The sequence below is a fragment of the Pleurodeles waltl genome, chromosome 12 (assembly GCF_031143425.1).
Source record: "Pleurodeles waltl isolate 20211129_DDA chromosome 12, aPleWal1.hap1.20221129, whole genome shotgun sequence".
Taxonomy (NCBI): Eukaryota; Metazoa; Chordata; class Amphibia; order Caudata; family Salamandridae; genus Pleurodeles; species Pleurodeles waltl.
Window position 1 is genome coordinate 407,044,733 of NC_090451.1, and position 19,832 is coordinate 407,064,564.

Here is a 19,832-nt window from a genome sequence, read left to right on the forward strand (position 1 = left end):
TGACCAATATCAAGTGGTCATGTATACCGATGTCGGGAAAGTTTGTGGCATGGTGCACAGAAAGATACATCGACCCCCTTTCTGCACCCTTTTTTCAAGTTCTTCTTTTTATTCTTTCCTTTGCCCAGCAGGGCTCTACGCTGGTCACTTTAAGGGCTACCTTTCTGCTATTTCTGCTTTTCTGTGGTTGCCTGCCTAGCCATCCCTCTTCAAAATCCCTTTTGTGAAAAGGTTCTTAAAAGATTTGAAACATATGTTGCCACGTTCCCCTTTCATTATGCCCCAGTGGGACTTAAATCTTATTCTCACTTTTGTTATGTGAGCTCCCTTTGAGCTCTTGCACAATTGTCCATTCAGGCACCTTACTATCAAAGCGGCCTTCCTCATGGCTGTCAAATCTGCCTGGAGGGTCTGTGAGCTTCAGGCTTCACCATCCAAGCCTCCTTATTTGAACATATACCCAGACAAAGCTGGTGCTTCGTACGAGAGCTTCTTTTCTTCCGAAAGTGGTCACTCACTTTCACATAGGCCAATCCATCACTCTACCTACTTTTTAGTCTCCACCACATCCTTCCAAGCAAGAAGAGCAACTTCCCCATCTGGACCCAGAAAAAGTGTTATCTTTCTACCTCAACAAGAAAGAGTTCCGGTTGGACGACCAACTCTTGGTAGGGTATGTTGAAGCGAAGAAAGGTGGGGCCATGCAGAAGCAGACCATCTCCAGGTAGATCGTGCTCTGTATCGACAGCTGCTACACATTGGCCAAGAAGCAACCCCCTGAGAGTTTGCATGCTCATTCAACCACCGCCAAGGCTGTGACCACTGCATTAGAACACAGAGTCCTGCTCCTGTACATTTGAGAGGCAGCAGCTTGGGCTTCTGTACACATGTTCCCTAAGCACTACTTCCTGGACAGTCCAGTCTGTTGGATGGGCATTTTGCCCATTCGGTCCTGCAGGACGTCCTCGTGTGAAATTGGCCCGCAGACCCACCTCGGTGGAGGTATTGCCTGGGTATGTATTCTAAAATAAGGAATCTATGGCTAGAAGTCTCTATCAGATGAACAAATGACTTACCTTTTGGTAGAGCCTCATCTTGTAGATCTTTTATCTAGCCACCAACTTCTTACCGACCCACTGACCCTCCCCATTCTGCAAACGGATTTCCAAGGACAGGGCTGTTCCCTTTCCAGGCCCTAGTTTTCTACATCAGTGATCAGTGTTCTAAAGAAACTGACATCAGTGCACCTGGGTCGTGCTAGTCTAGGCACTCTGTGCGTCATTTCTGGTGTAGATGATGCCACACGGTGCCAGATGACGCACCTACCGGCAAGCAGGGGTACTGCTCATTAAAAATTTCCAGATGCAGTCTGACGACTGGGGATAATTCTTAGGTAAGGAATCTGTCACTAGGTATAATCCCTTCCAGATAAGCCGTTACCAAAGTTAGGTATCGTTGTTCAGTGGAGCTGCCTCCTGAAAAAAGGTGGATAGTTGGCATATCACAGCACTGCATAGGTAGTCGAGGAATGCTGGACCTCTCTAGTTGAGGAATGCTGGACCTCTCTAGTTGAGGAATGCTGGACCTCTCTAGTTGAGGAATGCTGGACCTCTCTAGTTGAGGAATGCTGGACCTCTCTAGTTGAAGAATGCTGCACCTCTCTGGTTGAAGAATGCTGGACCTCTCTGGTTGAAGAATGCTGGACCTCTCTGGTTGAAGAATGCTGGACCTCTCTGGTTGAAGAATGCTGGACCTCTCTGGTTGAAGAATGCTGGACCTCTCTGGCCGAAGAATGCTGGACCTCTCTGGCCGAAGAATGCTGGACCTCTCTGGCCGAAGAATGCTGGACCTCTCTAGTCGAAGAATGCTGGACCTCTCTAGTCGAAGAATGCTGGACCTCTCTAGTCGAAGAATGTTGGGCCTCTCTAGTTGAAGATTGTTGGGCCTCTCCAGTCCAAGAATGCTCGAAACGACAGTCTTCAGAAAGAGATTTAAAGAACACACACTGACCCCACCACAACGTCGAGTTGTCATTTTCAATTGATAATTCCAGGGCAAATTTAAACTGAACATTCTGAAGCATATATACTAGTCCAGGGTAGCAAGTCACCAGAATTGTGTAGCAACACTAAACAGGCCCTCTTCAGATAAGATGAGCTAAGAGATTCTTACCTATATTGAATACAAGATAGAATAAAATTATTTAACTCCGAGTAAAAGATCAAGTCTTGCTGCATCACCTATCAGTAGTGCTACATTTGTGTTAACTGCTTCACCGTGTGAATAGAGCGCCAGACGACCTTCAGCACAGCAGTTCCTGGTGGCTGAGCAACATCCTGTACTTTCCTCCTTTTTATCTCTTAGGTAAAGTAGAGGTGAACAGTAAGAAAGTCTGAAGGACAAAAAGCGAGGAAAGAGGGCAATGAGCAAGTAAATAACTGAGCAAAAGGTCTACAATTAAGTTGGGTTGTAAACATACCTGTGAATATTAAGGAGAGACGTGTTTTGATGAGGCTACTTCTAGCAAATCATTTCAAGCCAGCATTTCATTATTACAGGATTTTGACCTTCCCCTGCACCTATTTGCGTGCCACACAAAATGACAAAGCTGGTAATGAGTGTCAGAGTACCTGAAGACCTAAGAACCCAAGATATTTTCCAATTGAAGCATGATTTCTGATTTGTTGTTTAAGTTTGCTGTCAAGTCTAAGATATCAACACCATTGATGTTGAAACAAGGGAAATTGACTTGCTGACTGGAAGTGATCTAGATGCTTCAGTAGGGTTCCCATCTGAGAGAATTGATAGTTGACCTTCCTCCGAATTATCTCCAAATTCTGAGATGACTGAAGTGTTTCTACCAGCGAAGGCAACCCTCCAATTCAACCCTGTCCAAAAGTCCTCTTCATAGTATATTGTCTCGTCAGAGAAGTCTCCTGATGCTGACATGGTACTACAACTTGCAAAGTCCTCAGTACTCAGTGGTGCTGGAAGAGATGCAAGCACAGATGAAGGGAAGCGTTCCGAATGGAAATAGTGCCAATTGTGGGTTCAAATGATCTAGACTTCGTGTTCCAAAAAAGTGAACAAAGGATTTAACTATTATTACTATGGATATAAGTAGGATAATACTGTAGCTGGACCTGCAATAGCCTGGGAAAGGGTAATACATTAGTAAAAGCCGGAGGTAGAGATTATAGAAAAGCCTTTGTTGGAGGTACTAATAACGGAGATTGCCAATCACCAGATGGGGGTTTAACAGTCTCTTGAAATGAGCCATCACCTTGAAGCAATTTTTATGTCTAGTGTTCCCCCAAGACCTGCCATTATCCAGTCCAGAAGTAAAGACATTTGTAACTCCATCTGCTCCATTCCTATCTGCAATTATAGAAATCACAGCTAGCAGCATTGGCAGTCTACGTTGCCCAGATTATCCAGCCCACAGCCCCTGGCTTTTTCATTCAGTTGCTCCCTAAATCCAAGTGTGAACCAACACGTGAGAATGGCAAAAATGTTAACAACTTAAACTTTATTTGCAATGGGAAAAGACATGGAATTTAGATACAACATTAGTGAATGGTGCAAAGTTTTTACCCCAGATGTGCCCCAGATAATCTGAACTTTGAGAGGCCACGATGAAGAACATTTTAACTTTAATGTAAAGTCAAGAAGGCCCAGGAATTGTCGGGACCCAGCAAGATTTAGAAGGATCATTGTGAAAATGTGTTAATGGTTGCAATATGAATTCCGATTTTACCTTTTTCCGGTTTATGCAGATGCTTAAATATTTAATGATGAGGATTTCATTGTTTTAATTTCTCACACGTGAGCTTTCACTACAGTCTTGGATCTTTATTTTACCAAAGTAAGCTCCTGTAGCTCATAACAGGGGGTCAGTCAGCTGACCATTAGAGTCACCCAGCCTATGATGAAAGAGCAGGTCCAGTCTTCCCTCTCAGCAAGGAGGGCAGGCCTCAAGCAGCAGGGCAGCATTGCATCCTTCTTTTGTAGTATCCACAGATAGAGGAGTATACTGGAGAGTGGGTCAGAGTGTTCCTTTTCTATACTTGGTGCCCACTTTGAAGTTGAAGCTTCTGGAGTTTTCCTCCTACAGATTTTTGGGGTATTTCCTGCCTCCCTGTCCTGGTCCAAGTCTTTCTTGGGGGGGGGGGGCAGTAGGCTAGTGTGAAGTCCTTTGTAGGTGACCTTGGCCAGTGCCTTTTAAGTACAAGTGTGGTAAGTGAAATATTAAGTCCCCCCACACAGCCCTGCCAAACCCCAGTCCCTCTATTGTGATGCTGTCTGGGAATAATACATGAAGACCAACCGCTAACTACATCTAGTCATGTGACCCCGCAACAGGCTGCAGGCACCAAATGGCTTAGGAGAAGAAAATGGCAACTTTCTAAAAGTGGCATTTTCATAACTGTGACCTAAAACCCAACTTTACCATTAAAGTGGGTTTTAAATTACAATTATTTAGAGACAAACTCGACATTTGTACCTACTCCTAATCAAAAGTTATCTCTTATTAAATTAAATGTACGGAGGTAACCCAATGTTTCCCTATGGGAGAGGTAGGCCTTACAGTAGTGAAAAAATGTTTCAAATATTTTTTCGCTACCAGTACATGTAACACTTAAAGTACATGTCCAACTTTTTAAATACACTGCACTTTGCTCAATGGTCTGTTTAGGGCTTACCCTAGGGGTGACATATAAATATTTAAAATGTTTAGGCCTGGCAAAAGGTTTATTGTGTAAGGTTGAAGTGGTAGCCTAAAACTGCGCACACTCGCTGCAGTGGCAGGCCTGAAAGCGTGGCACAATCACTGCCGCAGGCCCACCAGAAGCATTTAATTTACAGGTCATGGTACATATAGTACCTTTTTAACAGGGACATACATGTAAATTATATGTGCCAAGTGGATGTAAGCCAGCCTCACCATGTTTAAAGGACGGGTTTGCAGTGGTAAGGAGTGCTGAGTCTTGAGGCCAACAAAAACAAATTCAGCAAAACTTGGAGTAGTGAAGGCAAAGTGTTTAGGTATGACCCTGCAGAGATGATCAAGTCCAGCAGGAAAATACCAGAATATTTTTGAATAAACAAGAAATTAAAAAGCTCCATTTTGAAAGTCATCCTCGATTACTTACCCAGATGTGCCCTATAAATTGGGAGAAATAGGCCATACCCCTCTCTGTGCTAAAGAGTGGCCTTACATCCCTATCAAAGAGCTGTGAAAATTAATTTAGACTATTTTCATGACCAGGCTGTGCTTTGCGTTGTTCACCCCATCGAAGTGTCCATTTAACATGTAAATTAATAACCTAATATTGAATTTTTTTCTTGTGTATTGGTGACTTTCCTCTTGTCCGGCGCCACCCAGTTCTCTTTTGGAATATGTCCCTGAGCATTGGGTAATCATTTCTGATGGCCATTCCTTTGCCCTTGTATCTCAAAGCCCTTTGATTTCCAAGTCAAGGACTGCATCTGTTATGTAAGCCTGCTTCCTTCCATAATGTACATGTTAAGAGTTTTATCTGGCTTTCCTGTGCTGTTTTCATACACCAAAAAACTGTTGCCTCATTAGTGATAAAAATAAAATCTGTATAATCAAGGCACCACTCACTGGTTTATGGGCTTAATTCATGTAAAAATGTAAGTCTGGATAGAAGGTTCCTGGTTCACCTACAGGAATGAAAGTATGCTTCTGTAGAGTAATCTTCTGCAGCTATTCTGTTCAGGACTGAGTATCGGGACTTAAAAACTTAATGTGAATCTGATGCAGTCAGTTTCTATTGTAGCTTTCATAATACCTTTCAGAAGTGATGTATGTGTTCCATGTGTTAACTGCACAAGTTCTAAACTGTTTTGCCTATTGTCAGTTGTAAAGGCATTTAGTGCTTTGACAAGTTGATAAAAATCAAATCAAACAAAATGTCTTTGCCCTTAGATATTTTTACCTGCAGATTCTTGTCATTTGAATATCATATATTAGACTGGATCTGAGAGCTTCTAACATAGCTTTCCAGTACCCATAGGGGGTGCTGTCTCCCTCTGTATGATGGATAGTGGTTGTGGTGACATTGCTGGAGAAATATAACACCCACCCCGCTGCCCTGATGTCAGTTGTGCTGATATTTTGACACTGGTCCAGAGCTTCTCTACTTAACTCTGAGGTAAAGTGATTTTGCTCTCTAAAATATTTTGGGATATGACCCCCCACCAAAGATGTCAATGTTTAAGCCCTGCTGCAGGTGCTATGTATAAATGACTCTAACAGACCCACACAACAACTGCTTGTAGTTTCTCGGCTTGAGACAAATCTCTTCGTCATGTGACTTCGTTTTAGTCCCGTTACTGCTTTCTCCAGTACCGATTCACTACACTGGTGCTGGCACTGGCGTACCCAGAGTTTCCATCGTCTGACACAGATTTGGTCTTCTTCCTTCAGACTATGCTAGAAATAACCCGGCAAACTGCACTCCCCTCTTCTGCACCTGTTGGCTTCATTGGACCCTTTTGTGCTCCTCTCAAAGTCCAGACTTTGGCATACTGGGGGTTTCCTCCTGGTATTGAGAGTGTTCAGCCCTCTGTCTTGACCCGTGTCAGAGCCTCCCACATCTACACCACCCTAGCTCTGTGTGCTGCACCTCTGGGTATTCCCTCCCTCCTCTACCCCAACCTCTTCATTGACCACCCTACACCATGTGAAGAGAATGAGATGGAGAAGAGACGCTCAGCACCTCCTAAAGAACAATTCCAGGGTGAAGGAGCTAGTGCCACAAGCAATATCTGGATACTATAAATGATATGTGAGTTAGACTCCGACCTACAGTCTTCAGCTGGCCAAAGGGAACGCAGGTGACTCTGACCCCTTGCCATCCTCCGATGTTTCAGATCTGCTGGCCTTTTAGAATACCAGTGGACACAAAATGTCACCTGCCATTGAGTTTGACCTAGCCATTAGTCCAGCCTCTGTTAAAATGGCTTCTTTCCATGTATTGCTTAAGAAAGCAGAAGAGGTGTTGGAACTAGCCATCTATTGTGTGTAATATCTGCCAAACATCCATACTGATGTTCCACAGTCAAATGCCACCACTATGGAGCCCCTGTTTCCCTTTAATGAGGCCCTTATTGAAACAATAAAGGACCCATGGTCTAAGCCAGCATCATGCCTGGAAGGAAACTGGACACTAGCACAAAAGTGTAGACCAGCTTCAGGGGACCCATTTTTCTTGTACCGCCATTAATCCGCAGGGAGTTCTGTGGTTCCCTTAATTTACTACATTGAACCCAGGAGCTTTCCCTGCCCATCCCCCTGACAGGGAGTGAAAAAAGCTAGAAGATGTGGGGAAGAGCCCTTTTTCGAAGCGGTTTTCAGTTCAGACGTAGTCAAGCTATGCTAGCTGTTTAACAGTAGCAGAATACCCTTGTGTATCGATGAAGGAGAAGAGATGCAGCAGACTGGTCAAACCTTCTTCCCCCTCCCCTGCAGCACTGGGAAAGCCATAATTGTTCCTCTGTGAAAGAGTGGGTTATGCCAGTGCAAGGACATGTATACTCTTTCCTACAAGCCTGGTAGGCATTACTTTGTACCAGTAGTTCATACAAATTGGGTATACTCTACCCTTCTAGCAGAAGCCCCCAACATTCCTCCTTACCACTCCTTTATTTCAGCCGTCTACCTATTGATCCTCCAGCAGGAGGTGGTGGCCTGTTGCAGAAGGTTGCAGTGAATTTGGTGCCTGAGCAGGAACTTCAGCGAGGGTGCTATCTTCGTACTTTCTAGTTCTCAAAAAGGATGACTGTCTTCGTCCAATCCTAGACCTCAGGCTCCTGAACTGGTACCCGTGCAAGGGGAAGTTCAGGATAGTGGCTATTCTCAAGTTTTGCTGACAATTGATGGTGGTCCTTGACCTGCATATGATTAATTTCTTATACCAATTCTGCGGTCACACAGGAAGAACCTGCATTGTTTGGGGGTGCGCCTGTTGTGCATCTTCTGCCAGTTGTTTCAGCATCAAGGAGATCTGGAACACTTAAAACATGATCTCTAGGGGTACTGCAGCAGAATTGAGTAGGTGTGGAGCAGAGGAATACTGGTCTCAAGAGTTTCTTCTGTCCCCAATCTGCTGTGGCTACGGTAGTGATAGACGCAGACACCTTCGGGCGGGGTGTGCATCTGAGGGAACTAGGTCATATGCCTATGGTTACCGAAAGAACATGATTATACATCAGACTGCTAGAACTCAGCGTGATCCTGCTCGCACTGAAGGCCTTCCCATCCCTTTAGCGTCAGCCTGTTCAGATCTTGACAGACAACACAACAGTGCTGTGGTGCCTCAATGAACAGGGAGCAGTGGGGTCCCTCCTTCTATGTTGAGAGACACTGAGGCTCCGGCCTTCTAACAGAGTCTGTGGCTAGTAGCCAACCATGTGGCAGGTTCATTCAGTGTTGCTGTTCACGAGTTACACCTCTATCCACAGGTGGTTCATAAAGGACATTATTGCCCTGAGGGGCACATCTGAGGTGCACCTATTTTGCCACTTACAGGAACACCCACTGCCTAACATTCTGGGCCTTTCAGCAACTGTTGCAGAGAGCCTTAGGCAACACTTATCAGGTGAAGTGGAGGTTTTCACTTCATTATACTTTTCCTCCCCTAATTCTGATTCTTCGAGTTTTAAGAAAGGTTTGCCAGGACTGGTCCCAAGCTATTCTCATCACCCTGGGCTGGCCTTGAAGGGTGCGGTATGCAGTCCTCCTGCTCCTCCTCATCTCCCACTCAGAACTCACCTTGCCATGCTAGGGGGCCAGGTCTTTCACCCCTTTCTCTAAAGATTAAACCTTCATGCATAGAGATTGAGCAGAGCCATTTGAGTGTCTTTCAGCTTCCAGTAGAGATGGTCGGACTGATCCTTTCACCCCGGACTAAGTCCGTCTGCTCCGGGAGATGGAATAAGTTTAGAGCCTGGTGCACAACAGGCACATTGATCATTTGAAAGTTGCTTTGGCTGACATCCACCTAGTTGCATTATCCTTGGCCCAACAGGATTGAACCGTTGGCTTAATTAGGGTTTTTTTATGTCTCCCAGGGAACCCTTCTTTATTCAAGTTGCCACTGCTTACCAGATATTTGAAGGGTTTGACAAATTTGTTTCTGCAAGTACCATTTGTTATGCCTTAATGGGCCTTGTATTAATGTTCTCATTTTTAATAGGTGCTCCATTTGAGCCCCTACATAGTTGCCAGTTGTCTACACACTTTAAAGATTGTTTTCTCTTGATTGTCTTTGTTCCATCTAGTGCTAACGGTTACCTTGCCCACTTTCTATCTGCTGCCCCACTCTTCCAAAGTAGAGAAGCAGTTGAGTAGGCTAGACCCTAGGTGAGATCGGACCTCATTCTTACTGTCTGAGGTGTGCACCTTATGGCTCCGGTGATGTTACCCCTACCCCATTTCTGGCGTTGAAAGGGATCCAGCTATGTCTAAAGTCTTTCAGACACACTCTGGCACCTGTGATATTCAAAGATGAGGAATTCACAGGTAGATAGTATCCACTAGAAAGGTAGTTACCAAAGGGAAAAACCTTTTTTTTTTCTTGCATAGTAATCTAGTGGCAATACTATGAAAATCAATGTATGGTTTTATAACCCATTGCTAATGTGCATTATTTTCGTAAAAATGTACTTGACGAGATGTTGTTCTGAGGCATGAAAGCCCTTGTTCCAGGCATTCATTTAACAGCACAGCCATTTTTTTGCATAACTCCCACAATGATGAGGACGCCTGTCCCTAATCAATCTTTATACACAGTACTTCACCAGAGACAACAAAGTGACAACACAAGTCCTGAAAAATCGTACTGCTTAATAGCGATAGGATGCAACATGGTGACTGAGCTATTCCTGATTGAGATGGAAAATAAAATTAAAATAATCAAATAATTCCAAATGTGAACATAACCACTTATACTTCTACAGAAGTTTATTTTTGATATAATACACCACCCCATTGCTCCATAATGTGTATTGAGCACATTTATGTCAATAAGCGAATGGCTTAGCTATGAAGCAATTACCACCTTCAGGAGAACAGCTAATAATCTCTGGCATTTTTTTTATATTTTATTACAGACCACAAGGTATCACAGCAGGACTTCACTGAACTTCTTCAATACTTATACATGGGAAAAGAACAATCCTAATAGGAGAATAGTATTGCTACCAAGAGCTTAAAATTGTTACTGAGAAATATTGGAGGAAGGCCTCATGCTAAAACTATTAAAGACTATTCTTCATGCTACATTCCGCTGCTGTGTAGTGGGTTGGGGCATTAATGACAGACTGTACCACTGGGCAATAGCAGTTGGGGGAAAATCGCTCAGTGAATCATAAAACAAGGCAGTGAATGAGAAATTAAAAGGAGGAGAGTGACTACATTGTGTGAAGCAGTGCCTACAACCAGTAGGTTAGAGATGGCAAGGAGCAGGATACCAGAACTAGATGTAGCAGCAAATCGAGCACTTGTTTTCTAGAAAATTAGGGTTGTAACTATACTCGGACATGACGTATTGCTAATTAGCATCCCTAAACCTGCTTGCTGATCTAAATAGCTGTTAATCTTGAATATAGCAATATTGTTACTTTTCTGAATAACTTAATTCTTTTAGCTACTGCATGGGAATACAGGTAGCATTGTAAAAGTTGGTATGTTAGTGTTTATTCTCTGGAATTTTTAAGCCACACTACAGTCTTCATTTTAATTACAGTTAAAAACCTCACCGGGTGAAGTGTGCTTTCCAGGGGGTAGAAGTGAACCATCGGACAAAGATGAAATAGAAACTGCACTTCGAGAAGCTAAGGAAGAAGTTGGCCTTCTTCGTAGCCAGGTTGAATTTGTCAGTAGGCTTACCCCAACGATTACCAAGGTACATTAATGTTTTTTTTCCTAAATTTTCGAACACTTGGACAACAATTTATCAAAAGCACATGCCTGTCAATATGAAGTTGAGAATACCTTAATGACATTTGTGATATTGGTAATGGTATACTGTTGGCTAATGGTACTCAGAATGCTATTGATGCCTCTGTCCATAATGACACAGAAACAATCTTTGCATCTAAGTCTCAATACTACATAACTTGGGGTTTAAATAGATGATCTTCCATTATCTTTTCACAACTAAGCATCTAAGCAATCCACATATGTAATTAGGTCTAGAGAAAGTTAGTTATGTTCCATTTAATTGCAGCACAATGTCCTATGTATTCTACACTACAAACCCTTTGATCAGTTTGCAACCTTTATTAAATAACTGAAAATGAAGCTCTTTGGTGGTGAAGTAATATAAAGATTGTAAGGGTAAAAGGATGGATATGGTTGTTACACTGTCACTGAGTTGGAAGTGGAGGGGCATTTCTTTGGAGATGATCCATGTGTTTTTATTTTTTAAATACACCTGTCTCTGACTTGATTGTTAGTTAGACTTTCAAGATTTGACATCAGATTTGCTCGTAATGTAATGGTATTTGCAAGTAATGCAGCTGCAAATAGCCTTACATTGTAGCACTGTTACCTTATCTGGAACAGTTGCACAGCGCACCCAACATGAGTAATCAAAGAAGTACACAGCTGTAATGTGCCCTTTTTCAGATGTCAGAGGCATACATGAGTTCTTCATCATTAGATCTTTCATAGATTCCCATGTTAGAAAGATTCCACGTCATCAAACTGGATCTTCCACTGTAACATGTGACAGGAGTGAGGTAAAATATCCTTCGAAATACAATGCAAACCTTTGTTTTAGTAACCCTTAACATCATTAGAAATGACCCAAAGTTCAATAAGTGAGGTGATGACACACTGATATCTACTTTTCCAGAGGACACTGTACTGCCTATTATATAACATAGGTCCACTCTGTGCTATCCTACACCCATTCTGTCGCTCCCTCTCAGATAGTAATGTTACGAACAATTGTTTTCTGTCACCAGTTTGTACACATGCTGTGGCCCTCCCTGCAGTATCTTCCCTATTCTAGACCCCCTTCTGCTACACAGCACCATTTATTCACAAGTACAGCTCTACCACTCTGCCATCCTCCTAGTGTGCTTCATGATTAGTATTAATAACAATTCATTATTGTAAGAAATTGGGTTGTTGGTTGACTGGGGTGTGAGCCCTGGTCAAGCAGCAACCACAATCTTTGTCAGGGTGAGGCACAAGCCAACTCTAAATTAACCTCTGCTCGACCCTCTGATAGCTTGGCACAGAGCATTCAGGCTTAATTTAGAGGCAATGTGTCAAATATTTGTTAAATACTTCAAAACATTAATAAAGTGAAAGCACCATACAAAAAAGGATCCCATACCAGTTTGGAAACATAGAATAGATATTAACAAATAAAACAAGAACATAACGGCAAAATCCAATTAGTAGAACTGGAAATATGCAAGTTTAAAGATTTAAGTGAAAATAGTTCCAAAGAGCACAAACAGTTGATATCTGGTTGTTCTGGACCAGAAAAAAGTTACAATTTGAGGACCCAGTTAAGACCTTTGAACTAAGACCCTTAAAACCTGGTTTGTGGAGCACTGCAAGGGTCCACGTCAATGATACACCGCACAGCTAAAGCAATGCTTTGGTTCCGAGATGCGGTGAGGCTGCGATGTGAGGTCCTGTATTGTTGTTTAGGATCCTGTCGATGAGGGCTTGCAATTTGAAGTCCTTGGTCAAGGATGCATCGTGCAGTCAGGGCGATGCGTCAGTTCCAAGGAGCTGCAATGCAGAGCCCGTTGTTGCTGTCAAGGCTGCTGTCAACGCAGGAGGCTAGGGCCTGTGACAAGTATGTGTTGCACAGTGGCGGTTCTGATGAGGCAGAGGCCTGTGATGCGATGTGGTTCTTTGCGATGAGGAAGATTCATTCAGTGGCGATGATTGGTCGCTTCTGCTTGGGGTTGTGCTGTGCAGCAGAGACGATGTGCCAGTTCCATGGGATCCAAGGTTCTGGGGGTGGCAGAACACCACATTTCCAAGGGTCCAGGACCTGGGTGGCACCACTTGGCAAGGTAGACTCACAGATGGCAGTCCAGTTGCTAGGATGCTGGGGTTGAGGTTATTGGAACCCTCTGTCCCTATAGCTCAAGTCAGGAGGCCACCAAACTAGCCCTTAGATTCACTCTGGGGCCCTGAGTTCAAACCGATGCAGGTCCAGTCCTTCTCACCCAGAGGAGAGGGCAGCGGGCAGCAGGTCTACACAGCAGGGCAGCAGTCATTCAGAGCTACAGTCCAGCAAAGAGGTAAAAACAAAGCATTATCTTTTAACTTATGAATACGAGACAGCAGATACCCATTTAATGGGTGTTTTTGGACAAAGTGAAAACAGAAGCCCTGCATTAATCATGGCTTCCCAGCTCAACCAAATTATGTGATCTTAGGCAAATATTTTATTTTATAGATTTTCCTTTTCGTTCACACACACATGAAAGCACCTTCAAATACCCAAGTTTGGATACCAGCTGTACAAAAAACATATTGGCCCTCATTATGAATTTGGCGGTCTTTTGCCAAGACCGCCGTGGTTGTCGGCACCAAAAGACCGCCAGTGTTTGCTGTATCCTGCCCACCGTATGAAGAGTCCACAATGAAGACAGTCAAAATAAAGCCACAAATCCGGCACCGCAGGACAACCGAGATCAGGATAGAGTTGGTCCCACCAACAGCACCGCCACACCGAACATATTTCGCCCTCCAGATTATGACCCACAAGTCAGCACAGCTGTCATTGTACTGTGTGAAACCTTTGGTGGTGGGAACCACCACGATCAAAAACTCTCCTCCCCTAGAACAGAGCACCACATTGGACAGTACGAATACCCCACACCTGAGACACATACTGACACTCACACACCTGCTGACTGTATTATATAACATGCCCTCACACTCCCCCACAATCCTTTGCAACCACAACTACCAACACGGACAACTAGGAGCACACCAATGGAGGACACTGCATGTCAATACCATAGGCACCAACACACTTCCCAAGCGTCACACACCACACCTGCACCAGCAACACAATACACATATCGCCACTGCCCACAAACACCAGATACCACAAACACGCACAACCAAACACCCCCACCCACCAACCACTCTACACTTCACCCTTGCACACAACTCGCACTACCACCCCCAACACAACCACCATGTCACGTCAAAGGCACCCACGATTCACAGAGGAAGAGCTGAGGGTCATGATCAATTAGATCATCAGAGTAGAACCACAAGTGTTTGGAGCAGAGGTACATCAAACATGAATAGCCTGTCAGAGTCACCAGATCCTCGGGTCTGTGCACGTCCCCAACACGTCCAACACAAGACAGCTCCAATACTCTGATTAGAATCTCACAGAGTCTAAGAGAGTCTAAGTGGGGAAAAGGGGATTAGGTAGGGAACAGCTGGGAAGGAGACCTGTAGGAAGCAAAAAGGTTAGAATGCACAATATCAAGATTATATCACACTAATCATTACTAGGCTATGACTCTAAGCATTGTCATACTGGAAAACATGAATAACTTAAGCATGGACTTAAATAACAAGGCCTAAAAATGTTTTTGAATACCTGTGAGGGAATCAAGAAAGATTAATACAACATTCTAATGAACCACTCAATGAAATGTTCCACATGAATTAGAAACATCAGCCTTTTCTAGAATTACGCTTTCAAATTCAAGCATAGACTTTGGCATGAGGACAAGGAAATAATCTGAATGATTTCTTATAACACCATATGAGTAATACTTGAGAGGCTTGTTATGCACATACAATATAACATCTAGAATTTTGAAACACTTTTGTTTTCTTGAAATGCAGTAACACGAATTGCGCACATTACAGATTTCCACAAAGGTTTGTAACTGTCATGAAATGATTGTGCACTAGGAGTAACTTAAATTAGACATGAGAAATGAATTGCGCGTCTTGCCAATTCAAAGACCACCAAGTAAATGCCATGAAGTGGTAGTGCACAATGAACTTCGTGATTTTAACACAAAAAAGGAATCCCGCGTTCTGCAGATTCGAATGTCACCACGGAGATGCCATGAAATGGTAACACACAATGAATATCATGAATTAAACACAAGAAATGAATTGCGCGTCTTGCCGATTCGAAGGCCACCATGTGAATGCCAAGAAATGGTAGCACACACCGAATATCATGAACTAAGCACAAGAAATTAATTGTGCGTTTTGCCGATTCGAAGGCCACCATGTGAATGCCAAGAAATGGTAGGGCACACTGAATATCCCGAACTAAGCACAAGAAGTGAATTGCGCATCTTGCCGATTCGAATACCACCATCTGAATGCCAAGAAATGGTAGCGTTCAATGAATAACATGAATTAAGCACGAGAAATTAATCGCACGTCTTGCCGATTTGAATTTACTTTTTTTTTTTTTATCTCAGGGTGATCCCCACCCTCGTGCATAAGATCATCTACAGACATCTCGTTTACAAGGTCTGTAGGTAACAATGCGTCGTCTTTGAGATTACTAGGTATGCCTTCTATAAATTTGAAGTGGGGTAGCTTAGGTTTAGTTCTATATAAAGATCTTGCCAGCATGAATAAAGCCGGAGGTTGGAGGTTGTTGGTGGTTTGGGATAAAACCCCAAGAACATTTGCTAACAGCTTCTTTATAATAGTCCATAGTCGTGGCGATTCGAGACTCTAATGCACCTTTAATAACCATACTGTAGGGTTTTGTATTCCTCAGTCAGGACCCTTTTATCAAACACTACATGTAAGGTTTTATGCAGCGGTTGCTTTGTAATTTCCCACTGTTTTTGGACTGCACTATGCTAGGCTGTTGTACAACAGTTGTTTTATTATTTTCATGGCTGTTGAATACAGCCTATTCGTTCACCAGACCCTTTAGATTGTCAAAATTGATATTGACGGTATTGTTAACAATTAAGATGATGCCTTTGACTTTCATACACCATGCATTGTCTGATGTTTTGTAAGAATAGGTTTCGGGTCTGGATGACGTGAACTCGTCCTTTTCTAGTTTGCTGGTCAAATCTCCTAGATAATCACCTAGTGGGGGTCTTCATCCCCCACTTAACTCACAAAAATAACAGAGTCGGTGTTGTGATACAAACACCTGTCCTGAAGTTTATCCAACACCCTGTAGAGCTCTAAACGAGCATGAGCGGTTGTGAAACAAGCTAAGAAGATGCTTATATTGTTACAAGTTGTGGGGTACGCTTGCATATTTCCAGCACAGAGCTGTGGTCTCATCATCAATAAACTTGCAACAGGACATCTCATAACACAGGGCAAAATGGTACTTAAACACCTTCAGGATCTATTGATATGGTCGTGTTTGACAGGTTTCTACACTGTGCAAATTTTGCTGAAAAGGGTCTCTGTATTCTATGGATTTTGTCATCTTGGGTGGTTTTGTCTTCAAAAACTTTACCTGTTTAGTCCTCTCCACCAGAACGTCTCTGAAGAGATTGCATGCTTTTCATAAGATCATTACATCCGCCTGACAGTAAGCTTTCGACTCGGTTTGAAAATGAAACGTATTTTCACTGTTTTCACCATAACATTGTATAAAGCTCTCTTTCTCAGCAAGCATCATATATATATTTAACACAGTAGCTGTCAAGCGGAGGCATGGGACCATCATAATTCTAATTCACTCAGGTGTTGAAAAAGGTGGGGAAATAACCATTACATCCTGGAAAAACAAATGCTTTTGGCAATTTGCTCAGTTTCATGGGCAGAAAATTCAGGGTATCGATGAACCTTATTTCATCGATGGGATGGCTGACTTTGGCTGACTTTGGTTCTGCACAGCCATTTTTTAAGCCTCCTTGTGGCACATATTCTGGCTTTTTTTAAATTTACTTATTAAAAGCCTATGCTGCTTAGCCCTGTTAGTCCATTTTTGTTTCTTACAGACCCTCCTGTTTTTAGGTAACCTCCCACAATCTATTTGAACAGTTGCTGTTGTATTTGCGATCTGTGTCTCCCAGCCCCCCTACTATAGACCCAGCAGCAGGACCTTCTGGGTGTTCATGGTATTCGAGTCTCGCAACTTTACCCCTTGAGCGCCTGAAACATCCAGTGCTTGTGATATTCGGTCTTAAATTTATGTTTTGAGACCTAGTAGGGACTGTTTTATATGGCTCTCTCACTGTTTTCTAGACTTTAAAGCCATGGTTGATGGGTTCTAGCTGCATTTTGTTCTTGAGGCCTCATAAGAACCGATTAACCTTAGTAAGTATAGCTTGGCCCTTCTTTTTGTATTTTGACCTCTGGACAGCATTATTAATAAATGTGGATCCGGCACTCTTTAGGGAGTGCAGCAGGCCTTGCCATACTGGTTTAACACTCATGTCTGTAGCGACTGCTTCACAAGTTTGTAACACCTCTCTTCTACACCTTTCCATCCTGTAAATTATGTCCCTCAGGGAATCCCTCAAGGGACTGTTCTCACTTTCCACCTTCCCCAGTTTTAAGGTCTTGGAGTTCAGTCTGGATGTTAGCTTTCTGACAGCCTGTTGTATGTCTTTGAAATATGTCCCTAGTACAATTCTGTGGTCAAAAACATAATATTTTGAGGCATTAGTTGCAGTATTGGGGTGGAGTGTATATTACAGTGAAGCACTCCTAGTGTAGTTCCTTGGTTAGCATTAATAGCCCTATTCTGAAGGGTAGGACTTTGCTGGGTCAAAAAAACAGTCCCAATGTAAACAGCCAGGTGCTCTGGAGGACGGTTCTCTGCTAGACTGTGTTTCCAAACTCTGATTTTGAAACCAACTCCGCCTATACTACTGTCAGGTTATGTTGAACCTGGTAGGTTTATACTTGATGGGGGTTGGTGGGATCGTACACGCCCGGGGTGGTAATCAGGGGCATCGGATATGGAAAATTTGAATGCTGGTCGTGAAAGCTCAAGGGTGCAAAGGTGTAGGAACCACAGGGACTGGGAACAGGTGATTGCTGAACAGAGGATTTCTGCCCCTCGGGGTCTACACTAGAAGGTCTGCTGTGCGTAACGGCTGCTGTTGTTTCAAAACTTTCCACCTCACCTGCTAGTGCCCTGAGGAGCCCTGTACATCCAGTATAAGGGTCCTCTATTGGGTGATCATTTTCAAACCTCGAGTCCAAAAGACTATGCAGTATAGTTCTAGGCGGTTTTGGGGCTGGTCATCTGGGAAGCACATCTCCATTAGACACCTCAGATGATAAACATTTAGCCCACTGCAGATTATGGGAACCTGCCTGAGGTGTAATTGTATTTTTAAGGGATAGATCTACTGTGTGAAGCTCTGTGGTCATCTGCTTCTTCTTCTTCTTTAATGAAAGGCAGTTTGTTTCTGGCTTGTTTATGCATGGCTTTAGACCCCCTTCAATGGTTTTACACTTCACATGCTGATATGTGTCTGCGGTTGTAAGTGCGTGCCCATTGGGGTCTACAGGCCCATGCACAAATTGGGTTGTTGTAGAAGTGGTCAATTTACTGGTTGTAGGTTTTACTTGTGGAGAGGTGTATGGGTTAAAGTCTGTACCTGGTCTATGACTGTTATTTTCAGAGCCAGTGCTTGGTTTGTCCTGAGGCACAGGGTTGATCTCAGCGGATGACGACGACTTTGTGTTTTGAAGGATCTCGTGACATCCTTTAGCGGCGTCAACGACCACTTAGCCTTACGCGGGAGTCCCTAAGAGGTCTTTTGTGATAGCTCTGCAATGTAAAAATAGGAATACATATTAAATATTACTATAACTACTATATCCTAGAGGAACAAGCTGCTTGAGATAGAAAGGTGTTGGCATTCTTTTGACTTTGCATTTTGTAAGAACACATCTGATATATTCCATTGCGACGTCCCTTTCTTTAAAGGAGGACCATCTTTAGAAGTTGTAGACTTCCTTTTTTGGACTACTTTTTTTGCTTGTGGTTCTACTTTTTGTGGCAGTATGCTGTCCTTGTTTGCCACCAGGGGATCTATAAAGAAAAAAAAGAATAAATGTCACATTTACTATAATAATAAATAGCCTTGGCTCTCACTCTGAGGGCCCCATCTTTAGGTCCTCGGTTGGGCTTTTGGACTGTCCGGGTTGACGCTTACATAGCGTTTACTCAAGATACCATTTTATTTACATGCTGAACTATGGACGTGTCATCTTGAGCCTCTAGGACAGAGGTCTTCAAACTGGAGGGCGGGCCCCCGTAGGGGGGTCATCAAGTGATCCCGCTGGGGCGCCAAACTCTGGCCAAAAGAAATATTATACAGATAACATGACTTTGGCAGAAGCATGTTATTGCAGTTTTAAAAAGGTAACAGTACTTGACTGCAATGTTTAAATAGGTTTAGACATATTTAAACATTGCCATCTTTCTAAAATAATTGTGAAAAATTCTGAGGGGGGCCCAATGATTTTTATTTTTCAAGTGGGGGGGCGCGGCATTAACAAGTTTGAAGACCATTGCTCTAGGATGTGCTGTAGCACATCCACCACCAGCTATACTTCAGCATCATAACCTGTATAAAAAGCACACATACACAAGAAAAGATGCCAGATTGCTGATTCTCTAAACATAGGGAGCACATGAACAGAATAATCGTGCCTAGCTTTTTAAAGTCCTAGGGGTATAACATCTTCTCCCCGAGCTTTAACAACTAGTAGATCAGCAATAATAGTTTATCTTTTGACCTGCAGTCAGAATATCAAGAATCCCTGACTTACTTTGAGAAGTCTTTTAAATGACTGTACTTTAGGTAAAATTAGAGACACTCTTACAAAA

At 43.1% G+C, this 19,832-nt stretch overlaps 1 protein-coding gene across 1 annotated transcript in view; it reads left to right on the plus strand.

Moving 5' to 3' along the window:
• The window catches only part of NUDT7 (nudix hydrolase 7), an 89,277-nt gene that overhangs the window by 60,807 nt on the left and 8,638 nt on the right, over positions 1-19,832 (plus strand). Inside the window, exon 3 of the mRNA XM_069216804.1 lies at positions 10,776-10,934. Coding sequence (XP_069072905.1) covers positions 10,776-10,934 — 159 coding nt within the window. The remainder of the gene's footprint in view (positions 1-10,775; positions 10,935-19,832) is intronic.